At 39.3% G+C, this 20,701-nt stretch overlaps 2 protein-coding genes across 12 annotated transcripts in view; both read right to left on the bottom strand.

Annotated features, from left to right (window-relative positions):
* Positions 1–2,841, bottom strand: part of mctp2a (multiple C2 domains, transmembrane 2a) — a 52,424-nt gene extending 49,583 nt beyond the window's left edge. For both annotated transcript variants that reach the window (XM_017704218.2, XM_017704219.1), the window contains exon 1: positions 2,762–2,841. The gene's annotated coding sequence lies outside the window, so the exon portion shown is untranslated. The remainder of the gene's footprint in view (positions 1–2,761) is intronic.
* Positions 2,842–5,136: 2,295 nt separating this feature from the next.
* The window catches only part of mef2aa (myocyte enhancer factor 2aa), a 121,287-nt gene continuing 105,722 nt past the window's right edge, over positions 5,137–20,701 (bottom strand). For 7 of the 10 annotated variants that reach the window (XM_037539766.1, XM_037539763.1, XM_037539765.1 and 4 more), the window contains 5 exons: positions 18,627–18,811; positions 14,649–14,672; positions 11,980–12,106; positions 10,668–10,791; positions 5,137–9,219 (listed from right to left, as the gene is read on the bottom strand). In XM_037539766.1, coding sequence (XP_037395663.1) covers positions 8,877–9,219; positions 10,668–10,791; positions 11,980–12,106; positions 14,649–14,672; positions 18,627–18,811 — 803 coding nt within the window. In that variant the 3' untranslated portion in view covers positions 5,137–8,876. The remainder of the gene's footprint in view (positions 9,220–10,667; positions 10,792–11,979; positions 12,107–14,648; positions 14,673–18,626; positions 18,812–20,701) is intronic. The other 3 variants (XM_037539767.1, XM_037539771.1, XM_037539770.1) reach the window with 1 other exon arrangement.

A 20,701-nucleotide genomic window follows, 5' to 3' on the forward strand; every position in this document is an offset into this window, starting at 1 on the left:
CGAGTTACAAGTTTGCATGGTTATGAAATCAGAGGGTGCAGTTATTAGACTGGCCTCCCTGCTGTCCAGACTTATTTCCCTATGAAACTTAAAAAACCACAAGAACAGTCCCGTATTGTTACACAGCTATCAGCTTTCAAAACTGGATCAACGGGTGTTTTCAGTCCCCAAATGTTTCCTTGTGAAAAAGAAATGTGATGTAACACAGTAATAAACATGCTCCTGTCCCTCCTGTTTTGGCACATGTTGCAGGCATCAAATTTAGCATGAGTGTATACTTACAATTAATAAAACGAAAAAAATTAATAAAGGTAAAAAATCAAATACTGTTTTTCAATTGAATACAGAATTTACTATTCACTGTTGTTTTTAGAACTGAGGCTTGTATAAAAAATAAAAATGAAAAAATATGAGATCTTTTGATATGACAGCAATGGTATGTTGAATTATACATAAAGAATCTCAATCACATCATTTCTTTTCCAAGGTACTACTTCACAATGGTAAAAGCCTCTGACAAGGAAAGTGTGACTGGGCAAACGCTGTAGTATCACTGCTGAGGATATTTCATATATGAGGAAATGCCTCATCAGAGCCACAGTTAAACAGGTTAAATTATTAAATGACTAAAATGCATTTATAAGCCCTTAGTAATACCATACAATACAATAGGCTATTGCCTGTCATTTCACATTTTAGTGTGCGACAGCCAATGTTGATGTCTGTGTAGACTTGCAAATACCTACGTCTTCTTTCTGCTTTCACTCTGAGGAATGATGAAAATGTAACATATGGGATATCTCCGTTTCTTTCATCACCTGATGGTAAACAGGCCACACTGGTTGTGTTACTGTCTGTGGGCCTGACAGAGTCAGAGCATTCTTACAGTAAGTGTAATAGAAAGGCCTACACCTTTGTCTTGCATTAAGGTGGTACCAAAACAGGAATGGGCAGTAAAAACATAGCAAGTGCCACCAAGGGAAAGCAATTTTAACAGTTCACGCAATTTTGACAGTTCACACAGTTTTAACAAGGTCTATAATCAAATGAATATCCAGATAACAAAAGTATACTTCAGTACTATTACTAATGCACACAACTGTAATATAAGTATTGATACTACAACTTCACACAGTATAGGAAGTTCTGTTTTTTGCCCCACATTAGCTTATATAAGCCAGTCATATGATCCTAAGGTGTCAAGGACATGGTTAAAGTGTCAAATGCAACATGTGCAGCAATTTGTGCTGTGTATATATCACATTTTTGAGTGAGGAGTTTCTGACAAAAAGCTCAACACTTTTTCTTCTGCGGTGAGACAGAGACTGTGGGCTCAGAACTTACCTCACAAGTCAATGTAGGTTGTTTTACATTTAGGCTAAGCTTTTTGTGACAACATTTAATCAGACACATGCAAAGTACGAAGTGCTTTTCAGATGACTACTAATGTCTGCATTACTCACTTGGATTAACAGGCAGCCCATATAAGTAACCTATTAAGTGAGTGTTTTTCCACAAAGTAAAACTATCAACTTTGTTATATTTAGAAAGCGTTTAAATGAGGATTCCTAGTTTAATCACTACTTAATCATATCTATAGTCACCAGAAAGGCCTGTAGGCCAATAGGGGTGTAGTATTGCAGTTACAGTGAGCCAGAGACCCTCACTCTCATAAACAACTTCTGTGGTATTCTGTGTTATTTGGCTCTTTTTCTTTTAAAATGTAAACATTTTTAAGTAATTTTTAGTAATGACCCAGACAGCAAGAGGATAGGCGGCCACTGTTGATGGCAAAGCTGGCGGCCCATCATCTTTCTCAGCATCTTCCGGGCAGCCCGGATTTATTATAACATAATTATAACAGCAACATCATAAATAAAGCTGGCTATACAGCTGTAACCAATCTAACACCATGTAAGCAACATTTTCAACAATATGATTTTACATTAGACATAGTCATTAAATTCTTTTTCTCTCAGTAGTTTGTAACGTCGGCCTTATCTTATTTTCCATAATAAACGGCTTTGTGCATTTAAAAACAGTTTGAGGAGATTAAAAACTAGTCAGACCTACTGCAGGACAATAATCTTTGTGGTCCAAGGGTGGAACAGTAGTGGCAAAACGTCAGCTGGGCGCCAGCTTGATCAAGCAGACCAATATATGCCCGCTACCTGGGAACCGTTTTCAGTAAAACGTAAAATACTACTATACTACACTGTACACCTGGTCCAACTATTTACTGCCTTCAGAGGTACTTGATTAGCTGAAAGGGGTGTGTTAGGGTTGTGCTGGAGGTGAAAGATACAAGAGGGTAGACCTCCAAGGAGGAGAGTTGGTGCCCACTGATGTATAGTGTAGTATGTGGTTTGAGACACAATCATAGTGTCATATAAAAAGAAAGAGAAACACATCTTCTAGCATTCAGTTGTCTTTGCAAGCCAAATCTAACAACGCACACGAGATCATAGAATCTGAGGAGCCTTTGGTGCCTTCGGCCTTCGACCTCAAGGCTGTCGCAAGTGAAGTGCCACACTGAGTAAAAGCACTAAGGTGTTAAACAGACAGAGGGCTGTCAATATCCACAGCTTTTCGGATACTGCTTTGACTTTTAACCTGAGTTAACTTAACCTAAGTAAGTGCTTTGTGAAATATCCGCCTCTAAACAACCTGTCGACAGGTGAACACACCTGACCTTTCTCTGAAACCCATTAGCCTTGATGATATAGAATAATAACTATAATAATATGCGAACAGGTCTTACCTATTCCCACGTAAAAGCACTAACTGATGGGACGCCTTATGTCAAACATGAGAGACAGTCGCTCTCCCTGCTCTCCTGCTTCAGCTTCTCGTCTTCTCCGCCTCATTAGCCGGTTTGTTTTGTGTGTGAGGGGCGTGGCTCCCGCACGTCATCCAGAACTATAGCGTGGCTGCCTTTTCAAATCTGTGTTTGGTTGAAGATTAAAGCTGGAATACATATCAAACACAAGCTCTCATTTAAGAATTTAGGTATGCCGAAAACCTGAGTTTTCAACAAAGTATTCTGAGTACTTGTAAGTATTCATTTCAGTACGAACAGGCCACTTATTTACTTCACGTTCACTTTTAAAGCCAACCTGTGAAGATATCCAAGTCAAATGAGTAACGAAGTGCAGTAGGATGTGCATTAGGAATCATGTCTCCCTCTGCTGGCTGTATACCTTAACTGCAGGTACCTGTAAGAACAGCTGAATGTTTTCTTAGAAACTTATATAGTGGTTTCAGCATTAATACAACTTCGTAAAAAGACATAGGCACCCCCCCCCCCACCCCCCCCCCCCACACACACACACACACACATCTTACACACTTCACACACTGCATCTTTATTTGGTTGCTACAGAGCTTTGCTACAGGTGATACTACAGAACGTGTACTACAGCAAGCTACTACAGTTGGTCATATAGGCAGTGTCTTTCAGTGTGCATTGCTTGATGCATCTAGCAAAAAAAAAGTCAAAGAACTGCAGTGAAAGTCTTTAGTACATCCAGCTTCTATCAGCAGTTTTGCTAAGCTCTGTTCCTCTATTTGTAAGATAGTTTTGGTTTGAAATGAACTGCTCTATTTGTAAAGTAAGAGGTATGAGCAACTGCAAAGCAGTACAATAGAACAGAATCTAATATGTTAGCGACTAACTGTGAATGACTATAGAACTGAGTGAAAAGTAGATTCGTTTTCTCACAAATATACAGAATTTTACTTGTAACTGGTCATGGTCCACCTCTGGACTAATCTCGAGTAGGTGGGCCGTGTACCACGCTGACAGGAACCTATTTAGCTAGCATTAGCTTGCAACATATTAGCTGTCATGATTATCACACTTCACATAGACGCTTTCTCCAGTTTTCAGTAGCCCCGCAGTTTGGTTATCTCACTATAGCAAATAAATGAAAAAGAACATGAAAATGGCCAGATTGGAGAAACAATACTTTGCTAACCTAATTTGAACACAGGTGCTCAGCTATTTGCTTGGAGTAAGTTATTAGCAATTTTTTGGATTTTCTTCTTTTTTGGATTTTCTGTGAATCAAATCAGTTGACCAAGTACCTCAGAAGTCTACCTCTCCATTCTGCTGCTCACATCGGATCCTGGATTTGATCCAGTCCACTTCATGAAGTATGTATGGTGTCTTGGTACTTTTCATCACCTTTTAAATGAATATTGTGGTTTCTGTTTAGGAAGGAAGTCAAAGCAGCTTATGCTTATGTAATATAAGTATGTGTGTGTTACAAGTTTGACATTGTATTGACATCTTTGAACAGGTAGCCTGCATGTAGTATGGAACTGGGGAAAAGCAGGCCAGTCAAGTGATGAACAATTCCAAGCAGACAGCGTGGGATGCAGGTTTGTTTCCTTGTAGATAAAGAAGTGAAACATTGTGCAACAGACCGTGATATTATCTTCTTCTGCTAAGTTACATGCCCCTTATGCCAGGTTGTTTGTCATCACTGGCTTTGGTTCATTTTTCTCCAAGTTACATGATCAGCTGTGTGGGTTTAATAGTGCGCTTTTGGTTGAGATGATCAAATTAGGTTCTTTCAGCCAGGTGCACTGACGCCACCAGGTGCTCAGCTTTACAGTAAGTTTCACCTTTTCCTCAAAGGAACCTTTTTTTTGATGCTATCGAATGCTGGCACATTAAACATGACTGGCTGGTCCTGCTTTTGGTTTCCAGAATGTGTTAAACATCTTGTTTCCTTTTTCAAAACTTCCCAGATTGAATTGCTTTTATTGGTGTTAGTATTAAAGTTGTTTGTGAGTATATATCACTTCAGGTTCATTCATCACACATCTAAAGTAAATATGAATATTTACAAGATCAGTCGTAATTGCTTGTGACTCATGTCCAACAAGTGGTCTCCCTGGTTTCCCTGCTAATGTGTGTTTTCAGGCATGGCACCAACAGCCAAGCTCATGTGTGAGAATTTTAGATGTTTTGTGTTCAGCCAAAATCCACTTATCTTCACTCATTTTTGTACAGCATCATCATTATTGAGGTGTTTCATGAGATGCTGTAAATTGTAAATGGTTCCTTGGACATGATTAGATATTTAGATCAGTTGCTTTAGAAGTGCAGTAAGAGGAAGGCAAGTAGAGTTAACATTTGAGGGTACATTGAGGTTTTTAATAAAGCGGACAGTTTCTAATATTCGGAACTTCACAGGTGGACAAAGTCTGCTCCGTTTCAGAGAGCTGTTCACTTCAGTTTGTACAGAATAAGCAAGAGAACCTATGTTACACAGTAAAAGCCAATATCTTTACTTATGTGAATGCAGAATACAAATTTGTACAACAATCTCTAGCATAATATCTTAGTCATTCAATAAAAAGTTCACTAGAATATTTATTGTATAATGAAGAGAAAACAACACATTCAAGGGAAATATAATGCAGATTAACTTAAAGTTTTTTTTTCTCTTGACTTTCTTTTTTCTTCTTTTATCTGAAACATTTAATTTCATTCATGGCAACAAAGTCCAGCTTGTGCCGCCAAACGGTTTGAGCGCTCAAACCGCAAACAGCTTCTTGAAGTGAACTAGGAACTACAAACAATTACCAAATACATAGTTCTGTTTTTAGAAAAGCCATAAAGCAAAGCGGTGTACTCTTGCACAGCAAAGTGAAGAAAAGTTCTCTACAAAGAATCGTTTTTCTTCCCTAAACCCTTCATTTCACATTCGTTTCATTTTGTGGATGTCATAAGTGACGCTCGGATCGACGAGTGACTCCCTCCCTTTAGATTTACTAAGTATTTATTGGGTGTGTTTGCTGGGGGCTGATCGGCAAGAGGGGACTATGGCCAAACTTTGATGACAAGCTTTTTTTTTTTTTTTTTTTTCTTTTCATTGGGGATGAAATTGATGTTGATGAAAAATTTCAAGCTTGATTTAGAACACCAACTACTCTTTGGAATAAGGCTCTAACTGTGCACAAGAGAGAAACTCTAGAAATTCCCTGATTTCTAATCATGAGCTAGTGTGTGTGTGTGCGCGCATGTCTATGTGTGTGTGCATTTTGTGTGTTTGTGTGTGCATTGCAGTTTGAGTGCCCTGCATGTGATTACTCCACCCTGCAGCGCACTGCAATAGTATTATTGCATTATTGCTTGTCTACCCTGAAAGGCGTTGATTGTGACTATACATTTGTGATGGACATCATAAAAATATGGATTTCTAATGAACTTCTGAACTTCTCCTTTTAGTCATACTTGTTAATACATTGAGTGATTGAGACTTGGAGGCAGTAGATAGCGAAATCTAGAAAGCAAAGGGCTTGTATTAAGGTGATTCAGAGTCAAAATGGCTTTCTGTTGTACTTACAGCAGAGCCAATACAAACGTGGGCCTACTTTAGATGCAAGCACTTAAGGATCTGCGGTTAACAGTCATTTTCTCAACAGGCTCAAATACAGAGCATGTTGTTTGTATGCTAGGCAACATTATAAATGGGCATGGGACTATATCCAATGATCCAATGTATGATTTTTTTAAATTCATTTTTCCCCCTCAGTGGTCCTATCAAGTGTGGACGCTGTGGTGTGGAGCCTTCTCAGTGCTGGGCTGTGTGTTGCTTAAGAGTCTGCATAGATCAACAGGTGCTTATTGCCAGCTGCTATGGTGCCTGTGAGGGCAGGGAGGTATCTAAAATGCAATGAGAACACCCTAAGAGAGGAGGCTGGGAAATAGATAGCAAATGTAAAGAGAGGGAGCCTCTTTTTAAATTATTTTTTCCCCTGACGATGAACCCAACCATACGAACGACGTGTGCAATCCAGCAGAGAGATGGGTTTGCATTGTCTAGCGTTTGAGCTGTCTTTTTGCTGCTGAATTCCCCTGACACTGCCACCTCGAGGAGTGCAGAGAGGGCAGTGAGGCATGAGCCGGACGCTGCTGCTGCTGTTGCGGACGAAAGAAGAAGCGCAGACGTAGAGCCTCGGCATGGTGGAAGGGTGTATATATGCAGAACGGAGAGCCAACACACGCACACATATGACGGTACACACCCGTCATGGTATCCAGCACTAACAGAGCAATCGGATGCCTCGGAAATGGGATATTTCCTCCGAGCCGATTCACCAAACAAAAATGGGAAAGAAAAAGGTGTGTTCTGTACATAGTATGTATGTATGTATAAGATTTCAACAGGGCTATCATATTTACAGTACATGAGTAATAATGTGGAGCATTAAGTGCCTTTGAAGAGGGGTTTGATTGAAAGGAGGGTGAGAGTGTTAATCCAATTCGAAAGAATTAAGCCCAATTTAAAAATAAAAATCTCCACAACTTCTCTGAGGAGAAACAAGATTGGGGTTTGAATGGATAAAGCCTGAAATGGGTCCTTGGTCTTTAGGCAGTGTGTTCAGCAGCTGTTGGCTCAACCTCTCCCATTATGGGTACAGAAAAGAAAAAAAAATGCTTTCCTTAATGTGATAATTTACCTTTTGCAAAAAAAGAAAAGAAGAGACATTGGGATTTCAAACTTACAGCACTGTTGTTACAATTTCTTGAGGACAGACATTCACCATCATTAAAGGGAAAACGACCAAAAAAAAAAACGAAAAAAATGATCTTTCAAATTAAAACACTTTGATTATTATTAGCAATAGTAAGTCAGATTTGAAGAAAGTACAGTATAGTTAACAAAATAGTAAATATTAACCAGTGAATACTCTACTTAATAAGGATCTCGCCCTGTAAACCTGGCAGTAATCCACAAAAATATACTTTTTTTTTTCTTCAATCTGGTGAAGGTACAATACATACGTACTTACACCGAAGGTGATATATATTAAAGTTGCTATATACATAACAAAAGAAAAAAAAGTTTGGCTCAAATTTTTAATTTACAAACAGAACAGCAAGTGTTCATGGCTTTAGATATTGTTTCAAGATCTGGTTTGCATGTGTATATATTTTTTTCATAGTTTGTAACAAAGTACAATATAACAGAACTAGGATGAAATGGATAGTTATAGAGAAATGAGGATTTCCAAACCTACAACAAAACAGGAATTGACATACAGGCTTTGGCTTATTTTACCATTGAATTGTTTGAGCTGCATTAAATTGAGGACTCTTGTCTCCAGTTCAACTGGGCTAACCTTTTCCTTGTTTTCCTATCTTAAAAAAATGTGTATCAGTAATACACTGTACATTTCATGGTTTGTGTCTGAACAGGAAAATAACACTAAAGTTCTGTGAATTGTCTTTCCTATGACATTGCTTACAGCTACTATCCTAATAATTTTTGAAGAGATGTGATCTCATTTTAGACATGTACTTCCCTTTGTAAACCAAAAGCTTTTACATGGTCATTCTTGAATAAGTTAACATGTGACTTTTACTTTCTAAGTGTGTGTGAAGTCAAGAGGCCAGTAGGCAAGAGCCTTCTGAAAGAAAGCAGGCCCTTAAACCTGCTCTGATTGTTTTAAACCTGCAAATTCAACAGCAAAAACAGCTACTACAAGTGCCAGACCGGACCAGTGACTACAATAACCTAAAACATCTCAATTCACGTCTTTTTTTTTTCCTTAATCATTGAACTCTCACAAAATCCGCAATGCATCAAGTACCTGATTCTGAGTAACCAAACCAGTCCGAGTAAACGACTCATTCTCTCTCTCTCCCTGCTTAGTTGCACCACTTAATTTCGATATGTCAGGACATCTTTAAATTTCCTTCAGCACCCCACCTTCTTCCGAAACAAACGAAAAAATGAAGTTAAATAATAATAGAATTATAACAATGAGGACCCTCCCTGCTCTGGCCTCTCACTCTCTCGCCTTCTGTGGCCCGTCTGCCAGGTGGCTGACTGGAGCTCGGGCCTCCCGGGCTTTTTTTATGTGACCCAGGTGTCCATGCGCATGCGCTTGACAGAGGGACTTTGGCGCTCCTCGCCTCCAGGTGCAGGAGGCCTTCCCAGGCCAAGAGGGGGCGAATGGAAGTCAGGCCGGTGGTCTTCACGGTCGCTGCCATCGTATGAGGAGCAGGAGGAGCTGAGGCTGTCCACGGGCGAGCGGCCCATGTCCGGCCGGCCGGCAGGTGGTTGAGGCTGCTGCTGAGGGGGGAAGCCTGATGGGGTGACGCGCTCACGAGGTGGTGAGATGGGCTCCGATTTGACGTTGATATTGTGGCTGGTGTTGATGGAGAGGGTGGAGCCCTGAGGTATGTGACCACCACCCCTGAGCAGAAAAAGAAACATTGTTACTATTATTCAGACAGGAAAGATTTTGTGGACATACTGCATGCCTGTGAAGTAATATTACACTTGTAATGTTTATGACAGAGTCATATGGGTTTTTGGTCTTGGGTTTACCCCTAGATTTCTCCAGATTCCTTGAATCTTTTGACGATATGCACCATAGAGGGTGAAATACCTAAAATTCTTTCAGTTACTTGTTGAGACACATTGTTCCAAAACTGATGGATTATTCTCTGATTCTCTGTTTTTTTGGGTTTTTTTTTGGCAAAGTGGCAAGCCTCGAACCATCTTTGCTAATAAAGGACGAGACTTCTCCTGATGCTCCTTTTATATCCAATGCTGATTTAGTCAGGCTGTCATTAATTTCAGAATGAATACTTAACAGCTTCATTTGGGCTGCAGAGAACAGAAGCACATGCTTGCTTAGAATATACACTGGGATAACTTCTGCAGTTCATTTTATAGTACAGATAAAAGCCACCACAGTTTTTACCTTTGAATGTGCAATTTTTAAGAAGTTACTGGCATGATAATTAGAGACTAAAAACAGATCTTGTCATTTTAATCTAATCATATTCAAATGGCTTACATTTTTGTTACAAATTATGTTTAAATATAGCAGTAACTCTAGACTTTAGGTGTTTTCACACATATCTTGTTTAGTGCAGACTAATCAGACTTTTCCTTTGTTTAGTCCATTTTGTACACCCATATACAGGTGTGCACCAAACAATAGAGCTGTGCCAAAATCGTGGGCTGCTTCAAAGTAAAACCTGGCCTAGTTCCTGCTGGAGGGAAAGCATTTTTCACAGTGGTCCATATCAAACAAGGAAATTCTTGTTAATCAAATCTAAGTTAGAATAAAAAATCATTTGTAATAATTTTGGCAGTAATGAGCCAACTGTGAAGTAACATTGTGCTACTATCCCCTCCAAATTCCTGACCAACCAAAGAACACTATAATTATACATATTTACATTATATATATATATATATATATATATATATATATATATATATATATATATATATATATAGTTCGGTGCACTTAAATTGTTACAAAATCAAATCAAATCAAATGAAAATGATACAAAGTCGTAAAACTCTTTAGCAAACTAGGTGTGAAAATTGCTTAAAGGTTAAGTACTGCAAGACAAAAATAGATACACATGCACATAAACACTTAGACTTTAGAGAGAGAACAGTGTATGCACATGCATGTACACTTTTAAATGAGATCATAATGTGAATTGTGTGCAGCTACTTTAGTTGTGAGCGTGTGTGACCTTATGCCAGCTTGTAGGTGTGTGTGTTTGTGTGTGTGTGTGTGTGTGTGTGTGTGTGTGTGTGTGTGTGTGTGTGTGTGTGTGTGTGTGTGTGTGTGGTGTTCCTGCATGTGCGTAAGCGTGCATTGTCTGAGTTACTCACACCAGCGAGCTGAGAGCTGCCTGGCCCAGTTGATGCTGTTGCCATGCCGACACGGAGCCCAGTGAGAGCCCTGGAGAACCGAAGCCTTGCAGAGAGGAGAGCTCAGCGCTGCTCAGGGAATATTCTGGAACAACAACAACAACGGGCCGCCAGTGAGCGCCACTAACACCTCCACACCTCAGGAGAACAGCAGGTTGTGGGAAATGACCATGTACGCGTGTGTTAGAGCGTGTGCTGTACTCAAAGTGTTAGTTCATGTATATTTGATAGATTCCAAGAAAATTTTTCAGTAAGCGATGAATTAAGGATGAGCCCAAATGTCAGTGTGTAAAACGTGTGTGTGTGGCGGATGAGCATTTGCACGTGTTTGTGTTTGGTTTGTACATTTTCAGTGCAAAAAAAATTTTTTTTGTAGGAAAACAGGGCTAACCTTCAATGGAAATACCAACAAAATGCTCCTGACTTTGTAAAGTGCTTTTTACAAAAGTTGTTTCATTTGTTTAAAAAAGAACGGTCAGAGCCATTCCCTTTTCCTACTACTATTAAGTAGGTAATTATACATATTACACATTCAGTAATATGCAAACGTCAGAGACCCTTTGCACTTATTCAAGCTTCTGTTCTTTTGAGGTGACTAGCTTTCTGTTCTTCAAAGAAATCCACAGGTGTTTTTCCAGTATTCTAGTAAACACCTCCCAAGTCCCATCTTAGCTGGTTGTATTTTCTGCTTCTCACAATCCAAATAATATCAATTACAAATGTAGACTGTTCAGTTCATAAAACCTCACTACACATCTCAGCTGTTGATGTTTTACTGCAAACTTTCTTTTTTACAGTACTGGCTTCTGGTCAGCTACACATCCTTGAGGCCTATGGTCAGAAACACCTGGGGCTCTCTCAAAGATGAAATACTGCTTATCTGATGGTGTAAGTTTTGGTGGTCTACCAGGTCTTGCACAGTTGTTAGTTATACTATTTTCTCTGTATATTTAAGTAATTTTTTGAACTCCAGATTTGGAAACTTGTGTTTTTTCATGCTACTTTTCCTTTCCTTATGCAAGTGAATCATCTTGTTTCCTCAGAATTATCCCCTGCAGAATAAATAACTTATAATGAGAGTTTTGCACAGTACTGTATGTATGGACATAACTCTACATCCTGACACTGCTTAAAAACACACCCCTGTGTGTGTTCAAGTCTGTGTGTGTGTGTGTGTGTGTGTGTGTGTGTGTGTGTGTGTGTGTGTGTGTGTGTGTGTGTGTGTGTGTGTGTTTGTCTGTGTGTGTGTGTGTGTGTGGTGTTTTCAACTCACCAGTGTTGTAGGCAGTAGGCATGCCTGAGTAGACCAGGCCTTGTGGTGGTAGACTCGGGGTGGTGACGGACACCACAGGGGTGGCCAGAGGCTGAGTGGACTGGGAACTGCTTATTCTCTGGGTATTCTGCACACAGCACACCATAGCCAGATACAGTTAATGACATTAAGACACTTCTGTGTGTGTGTGTGTGTTTTCTGTCAGGCTCACACACACTGCTGCACTTTAGATAGAACAGGCCAGCTACATGCATCAGTGAATTTCAGTAGCATACCTGTTTTAAATAATGCTCTAACTCTCCATTCTCCATTAAGATTCAAATGTTTATTGCTTCTTTATTGCTGTTTGGTGCTTGCACAGACCTGCATCTAGACTAGTTTTTTTTAGCATTATTATATCATAGAGTGGATTTACTCTGCTGAAACTCTATACAGTGCTGTGTCCATATGAGTAGTGTAGCAAAAACTACACTTGGATGCACTTCTACTTTTTAACCACAATGGGGCGCTGTAGCTTCATCACAAGATTTATACAGATTTTATTGCTTTGATCAACATTGTTTATCAGCTGGCTTGTATTCAAAAGCACAAGAGAAGATCAAAGTGGTACAAATTAGGAGTTTGATCACAGAAGTGTTGTGATGTGGAGATATCATAAGGGGATATACTGGGACATGACCATGGCCTGTTCATGGAGGAGCCCTGTGCTAAACAAGGTTCAGTGGCAGTGGAAGACAAGCTCTCACTGGCGTATGTTCAGGCTAACTACTGGATATCATCCACACAAGATCACTATCAGGGTAGTTTATCCTCAGCACTAATGGTCTAAAGCAGCCACACACTGGTAAACATGAAAGCCGTCCTTAGTAAGCACTTTCAACATGACTTTTTACTATGAACAAATTATCAGAAAACGTAGGACAGATTCCCTTAAAGGTGAACCTCAGAATACCATGAAATTTCCCCAGGTACGGTGTCAAAACAAAACAATTGTCCGGTATGTTTAAGGTAATGCAGTGACTTGTTGTGAATACATCTCAGTGTGGTGACAAGCATGCAACGCAAGCATCCAGTCACTCTCGGCATGTGTTCATGCAAAGTGCACACACACAAAACACACAGTGGTTCTGCAACAGCTACTCAAACTAAACATTTCTTACAGTGCAATAAGGTCTGTAATTTGCCTCAGCTGTGATGTTGAACTGGCGACAGAAACAAATTCTCGCATAAAACTAATTTTTTTAAAAAGTGAACAACAATTGTACTATTGGACTGTTAAAGCTGTACTATTACACCATGTGCTGGATTCTTGAGCCTGTGTCTTATGAAAGAAAACCTTCTTAAATCTGCCTTTTCTTCTGAACTTGAGAAAAAAAGTTGAGATAAATTGTTATATATCAAAAAACTTTTTTTAATGAATTTTCTTCATTTCTTTCTTAACTTTTCTCCTAAAAATATTTGTAAGAACAAGTGGTTTTCTTTAAAAAAAAAAGGATCTTAAATATTTTCTTAACCTTATGACAGTCTCACACATGTATTATGCTGTAAGAACTGACAAGGTAAACCTCTTAAACTGTAACTTCTAACAAGTTTCATGAAGTAGAATTCTTTCTGGTAATCTGTAAAATGTAACAGGATATTGAAAGTCTACATCACCCATAGCTACATTCAAAAACAAGGATGATGTTCTTAAATAGTTAAGACTTCACGAAAATAAGACGTTCTTAAGAGACTTCTTAAGAGAAGCTTTTCACAAGAATTCCATTCCAGTATTTGTCTTAAAGACTTTATCCTTCATAGTTTTTTTTTTCCTTATCAAAGGTTTTGTGGATCCCACCCAGAAAGGTATATTCCACTTTAAAACCCATTATTCAACATTATGTCTATATGAAAGCTATAGTGGAATGTTGCTCTACAATTGACAATTGCTTTTGTTTGAAATTATTTAGTGAATATGCATATTAAAGGCCTATGGGCGACTGTGAAGGAGCCAATGACATCTTTTCGCGGATGAATTAGTTCATATCTTGCTATCGTTTTGCATAAACCCGAATTCTTCTCGGAGCAAAAACAAAGTCTAGTCATTTCGTTTCTCGCTGTGGTTGGCCTCTCCCCTGAATAACATGACCTCATCCTGGCCTCTGCTCTATCTCTCTATGACGTCACCCCGAATGAAGTAAGCAGACTCTTGAAAAGGAAGAAACTCTAAGAGGAGCAAAAACTTGGACAGCTTCACGTAAATGTTGAAAATTATTGATGACTGGAGTGTCAGAGGATTTCTTTTTCTCTCCCTCTCCTTTTGAGTCCCCCTCCTTCTCTCTCTCTCTCTCTCTCTCTCTCTCTCTCACACACACACACACACACACTTTCAAACTAGAAGAACTAAGACAGGCCGTCCAGACCTTAACCTATGCCAGGCTAAAAAAGCATGCAGTGTGAGTTGAACAAACCAAGTTTAAACCGGACTTCCTCTGCACACTTTATGCACTCATTAACTCATCCAGAACTCAGTTCAGCCAAGCTTAGCCGGCCTCCAGCTCAAGCAAGTGCACCCATGTTAATCATGTGTTTTTTTTTTCCTGTGCTAACTTGTGGCTTTGCTAGTTTAAACAGTGAGGGTTGAAAACATTTTCGGTCATTCTCTGGTCCAGGCAAGCAGTACAACTCACCAACTCCATCTCTTCCTCCTCCGACTGTTCCCAACAGAAAAAGAACAGAGGATTGTGTCAATATGGAGCCTGCGTGGTACACCTACGTTTCGCATCGTGACTTACTATAGAAGGCATAGTCCAGCTATTAGGGATGGGCAGATCGAGTGGTATCAATACTTCCGATCCTGTTGTTGCCTTCTGAAAAGTGATTTTTAAATTTACATTGCAATATGTTTTCTTTCAGCAGTAATCTGAATATGTACAGGACTATGTAGAAGTCAGAGACCACCATTCATTTATTTAAGTTCCAACCAAAAAGACCAATAAGTAAAAGTTGTTCATGTTTCAGGAGATTAGCTATAAAATAAACCAATTTAATAAGGAAGAGGAAAATTAAGGAAAAATGAGGGGAAAAAAAAGTGCAAAAAATTATTAAAAGATATAAAGATTCAGAACAACCGTGCAAGACCTAGCAGACCATCAAAACTGTCACCATCAGATAAACACCTTTTAAAGGTTTTGTCTTTGAGAGAGAGAAGCTCAAGCTCCACTCTTGCCTCAGAAGACATTTGCATTTACATTTACAGCATTTAGCAGACGCTCTTATCCAGAGCGACTTACAAGAAGTGCTTTGTCAATCTAGAGAAAGTATCTTTGCTAGTTACCAATAGCTTAGAGAAAAAGACAGTTCTGAGCTCAGATACTGCTAGAGACAAATATGTCACTGCAAACACCAAGAGAAAAAGAAACAGAGTTGAACGCAGAACTCCGTGCCATTCAATGCACTACAATAACAATAAGATACAATACAATAAACTACAATACAGAGTGCAGTACAATAAAATAAGTGCAGCTTATAATTCAGTGCTCATTTAAGTGCTGTGTAAAGAGATGAGTCTTCAGTCTGCGTTTGAAGACAGCAAGAGACTCTGCTGTTCGGACAGCCAGTGGGAGTTCATTCCACCACCTGGGTGCCAGTACAGAGAACATTCTCGACGCTTGTCTTCCGTGCGCCTTGAAGTTCATACATTTGCAAATCAGATAAACTACTTGTGTTCTGAGGTTCAATGGACTGTCCACCCCAGAGCACAGACCTCAACATCACTAAACCTGCTTGGCATTACCTATTAAGCAAGAAACGTGATCAACATTTAAGACTGAACCTTCGAGCTGTGAAAAAAATATCACTGCAGATTTCTTTGAAAAACTGAAAGCAGTGTTCTAAAAAGAATGGAAACTGTAGTAAAGACTAAAAGTGAACACAGTAAATATGCAAAAAACTGACAATATATTGAGTTGTTGAGGCTTCTGTGTAATTTTCTGTTAGATGCATGTTTTCTTCGCTGTTTTCCTGAGATTGAAAAAGTAATTACTTAAAGATTGATGTGACTGTAAATTAAATAAATGAAATGGTGGTCTCTGACAATTACACAGTCCTGTATCTTTCAATGACGTTTTATGTGTTTAATGCTGAAAAAGTATAAAAAAAAATATGGTATCTAATAATTATGTAGGAACTATACTCATACACACAGGAGTAGACAAATTAGCTGTTTTACTTCACTCAATAGTCTTTATTTGACTTTGTCTAATGTAAAGACTTTTAAATGTACTTTTTGCTCATGCACTTTACTGGTTTTCACTGTATAAATAAAATGTTCCCCCTTTTCACATGCAATCAAAAGTATTGGTACTTGAATCTGCATATTAGCCTTGAGATTACATGATATAGGATCAAAAAGACACAGTAGTATTGCTCCTCTCTACCAGCTATTCGAAAGGCACCCAGATCATATCTTTTAGACTAAACCTATTCAAAGCTAGGGACTGGTGCGTAAAAACAAATGCTACTCAGGTTACCTGCTAACGCATCCTTTAGTCAAATGAATTACGCTCTCCAGTCAAATTTGTTGCCACAACTTATTGCACGCTCCAGCTTGAGCTTGCTTTTGTATATTGTCAACACAAACACTCAAGCCAACTGAAATAAAGCCCACAGAGCTCAGAGAATAAAAGAGTGTTGTAGGAGCATAGGTTTTAAACGCTGAGAGTGCTTTCAAGGAAAGCACTTGACCTCACTACTAAGAAGTGCTTAACCTTTCACGTCAGAGGTTCGTCAATACATCAGACTTTGAGCCCAACAGCTCCATCAATTCTTATTCATACAGCCCTCCACTTTCTTTAATTGATCGTTTACTGGAGGGGATGGAACCAATACTACACCACAGAGGCGTAACAACACATGCTGACCTGTGGATAAACTATAGGAGTCTTGCAAAAATAATGCCCTCGTCTTCACAATGAATTATAGACTTTTTATATTTTTATGTTAAAATGTAATAGAGGTATTATCATTATAGTTCTTCAACATTTTGTAATCCGTGAAAACACAGAATTATACAGAAATACATTGCTCTATTGCTGCATATGAAAATGCAATTGTTAACAACCATAACATGGGTGACTACATGTACTTCATTACTGTACTCAAGTACTTTTTTGCACTCTTACAAAGTATTTCCATTTTTGGAGACATACTTACACTCCAGTTTATATCACACTGAAATATCCTACATTTTAAATCACTACTTTTTACAAGAAACAAACCAATCATAGTGAACCTTCCACTAAATCCCTCCCCTAAATATTACATGTCCAGTCATAGCTTAGCAATTGTAACTAGGTCTGGGCATGTGTGTGTGTGTGTGTGTGTGTAGTACAATACTTTACATTTGATACATTACTACATTTAAAAGCAAATACTTCTGTATTATGAACTTGAGTCTCTACTTTCATTCAAGTACTGAATTTGTGTACTTTGCCCGCCACTGACTGCAGGAAAACCTGTTGATTTATTGAATCTGAAGTGTAGTACAGCTAACCAGAGAGGCTTTTTGATCAGTTGGACATATTTTACTTTATCCTAGTATAAGTACCCTAAGTAGCGCTGTTGATTAGAATGGAATACATTTGTGTTCTCAGTTTCTTTACTGACAATGAGCTGAAGGGCTGTCCTTCATATGATATGACGTAGCTGGAGGAGCTGTATACTGTGAAGTTTAAAGTCAGCAAGCTGGCCTTTCAGTTGTGCCTGGGCCACAACTGTCTTAATACCCACACTCAATCAATAACAGTGGGGAGACACGACAAGGGCGACAAGATATTATCTGGCTCACACTCTGGGCTTCTGATTAAGCCTTCATCCCCACTCTGTCACACTGGGATGTGATTAATTTAATACCATTATGTCCTAATGACAGGCTGTCTGCAGGGCACACTGCCTGCCCCTGCCTTAGACTGCCTGTCTGAAGCATGGAGAGGGGGAGTCCTCAGTCCTTACACACGCACACATATACATCCACTTTCACGGTCTCAACTGCTTAATCCACTCGGCTATCAGCATTTGTTTTGATTCTTATATAAAGCATTAGCGCTCCCAGATGCCAACACATTCACACGCACATTTGCACAGAGTAGCCAGTGCAACAGGAGAACCCTGGTTAACCCTGGCAATATTTCCCAAACAACTCTGTAGGAACTCTGTACTGTGGGGGAAAAAAGAGCACCAAGCAGTTCTGAAATAAGCCCGTTATAAGCCAAATTTGGAAAACATTTTTTATGCTTTTTTTTTTTTTTTTTTTACATTTGCAGTGATTTATGAGTGTGACACGCTGGTGTAGCCTCAGGAGCTGAATGTGGTCCGAACTCTCTGCACCTTAATTATAATCATTAGAGAGGCCCTCTAATTTCTATATGAATAATTGAGGGAGTGTGATGGCACCTGGGCCTTGGAGATATTCCACTGTGCTATTCTTTTATATGAATTCCCTCACTCATACTTTTGACTGTAGCAAGCCACATTAAAATGCGATTCACTGATAACAGTAAAAACTCCGGTACACACAGTACAACTAAAATAATAGAAAAGTAGCAAAGGTGGCACAAACTGAGTCAGGCTGGAAATACAGTTGTTCAATGTTCTGTCACTGTACTCACCAATGGGGGCATCATGCCTTTACTGGACGGTGGTATGACCACTCTCAGGTCTGGCTTGCGGCTGCCGATGCCCATGTTGCCCCCGGGTGGCGGTGGTGATTTCGTAGGCATGACTTTCCCCAGCCCGTTCCCACTGGGAGTACCCAGAAGCCCCGGCGAGCCCCTGGGGTTGACGAAGCCATTTCCTGCGGAGACATGCAGAGACAGAGAGCATTATGGGAGCACGTTCCAATCAACCAATCGCCATCAGCTGCGAGCCGAGTCGACAACACGCCATTTCGCAGCTGCAGTCATGGCATAGAGTAGCACGCAACGTTAAGCGTTCCCAACCCTCTGGGAAAGTTCTAATAGACTCACTAATTATCCCTCACATTTACGAAAATAAAACAAGCATTTTAGAACTGATGAGCCCTCGGTTCTCTTGGTGAGCAAACGTATAAAAGCCGGCTTTGTGCGTCCAAGGATGAGGGAGGCAATTCAGTTTAACAAATGTAGTGTGACTTGGGCTTTTAAAGATGGGAATGGCTAAAGTCATTATAGCTGAGCACAACCACTCACTGCTATAAAAGACTATTAAAGTTCCATTTTTGAAAGAAAGCCAAAACTTTGCTAGTGCATCACTTATAGTAGAAGATTTCTCAGTCTTTTAACAAACTCAGTTTTTACCAAAATGTCAAAACAACCTTTGAAGTTCTGAGGTCTCAACCTGTCAAGGTAAAAAAATAATGGTAAAACTAACGTAATACTGAATTCACTGCCAATAAAGAGCAAAATTATTCAGTATTTTTATTTAATGTATGCAAATGTTTGAATCCCCCTGTTCAAATTTGTTGATGTTTTGCTGATGTGAAAGTAAGTAAGTACATCATCTACAGGAGACAAATGTAAATATAGCATTTTCTGCTGTACAATTTTACAGTTTAACATATTGGAAAAACATAAAAATAAAACATAATTATTGTTTTAAAACATAAAATATAAAATGTGCCACAACTTTTGCACAGACCATATTTTACTTGTTTTTTCCCTAGTATGTTAAATTCAGCAAATAAACAATAACATGAAATGTGCATGAAATTAAGCAGAGGTGTGTTCTTTGTAGAGGATGTGTTCTTATTTTTTACTTGGAAAATCCACAGGACATGTAATTTGACCTGGGCACCCAAACCTTTGCATTGACTGTATTTATTTATTCATATATATTTAATAGCTTTTATTTAATGCAACATGTCTTATAGAAACTTAAATGTCTAACAGTCTACTGTACTGTTTTGGCCTATAGTGCATTTTACTCTACAGTTACTGAGAGTCTAATCTATTGTGACAGCATCTTTATGCCTGACGTCACAGTCATTCACATATTCATTGTAGGGCTTTCCAGCTCCTTGTGTGAACATCAGTTCATTACAAAGCTGTCTTTCTACCATCTGCTGGCCCACATTGTTGGAGTTTCCTTCACACGACCGCTTGACATATTCTCCAACAATCGCAGGTCATTCGGCCACACGAACATGCAACCCCCGCAAAACAAACACAGGAATTACTACTGACCACTGAAAATAACAGCACCAAATACAAGCGTCTACTGTAAGTCCAAATGTCTGTGAGCTGGGAACAAAAGTAGTTCTCCTGAGATGTTTGATCACAAGTGTCAGCTTCGTAGGGCCTTGCTGATTCAGATGGCGCTACGCGACCAAACAACATGCATCGACTTAAAGTGAATGACTGAAAATTGCTTTTTAAGAAAAGGACCATTTCATTTGCAACCACTTGGGATTTATCATGCGTGATAAAGCACGCTGTCATTTCCGCGTGTTTTTCTCTATGATGGCAGCTTGATTAAATGTTAGTCATGGGGGTTTTTTTTCTCCCCATCCCCCACTCTGCACTCATTTCCTGTGAGAGACTGCTCTGGGACACAGGGAGAGTGGGTCATCAGGACAAGGGACATCACAGAGCAGAGGCTAAGGCCGGCTGGACAACCTTATCACTACACTGGCTGTAGTGACTTAGCATTCAATTCACAGTTCACACATATCGTAGCCTAAAGCAGACGTAGCATATCGTAAAGCAGA

Source organism: Pygocentrus nattereri, chromosome 7 (assembly GCF_015220715.1).
Source record: "Pygocentrus nattereri isolate fPygNat1 chromosome 7, fPygNat1.pri, whole genome shotgun sequence".
NCBI lineage: Eukaryota > Metazoa > Chordata > Actinopteri > Characiformes > Serrasalmidae > Pygocentrus > Pygocentrus nattereri.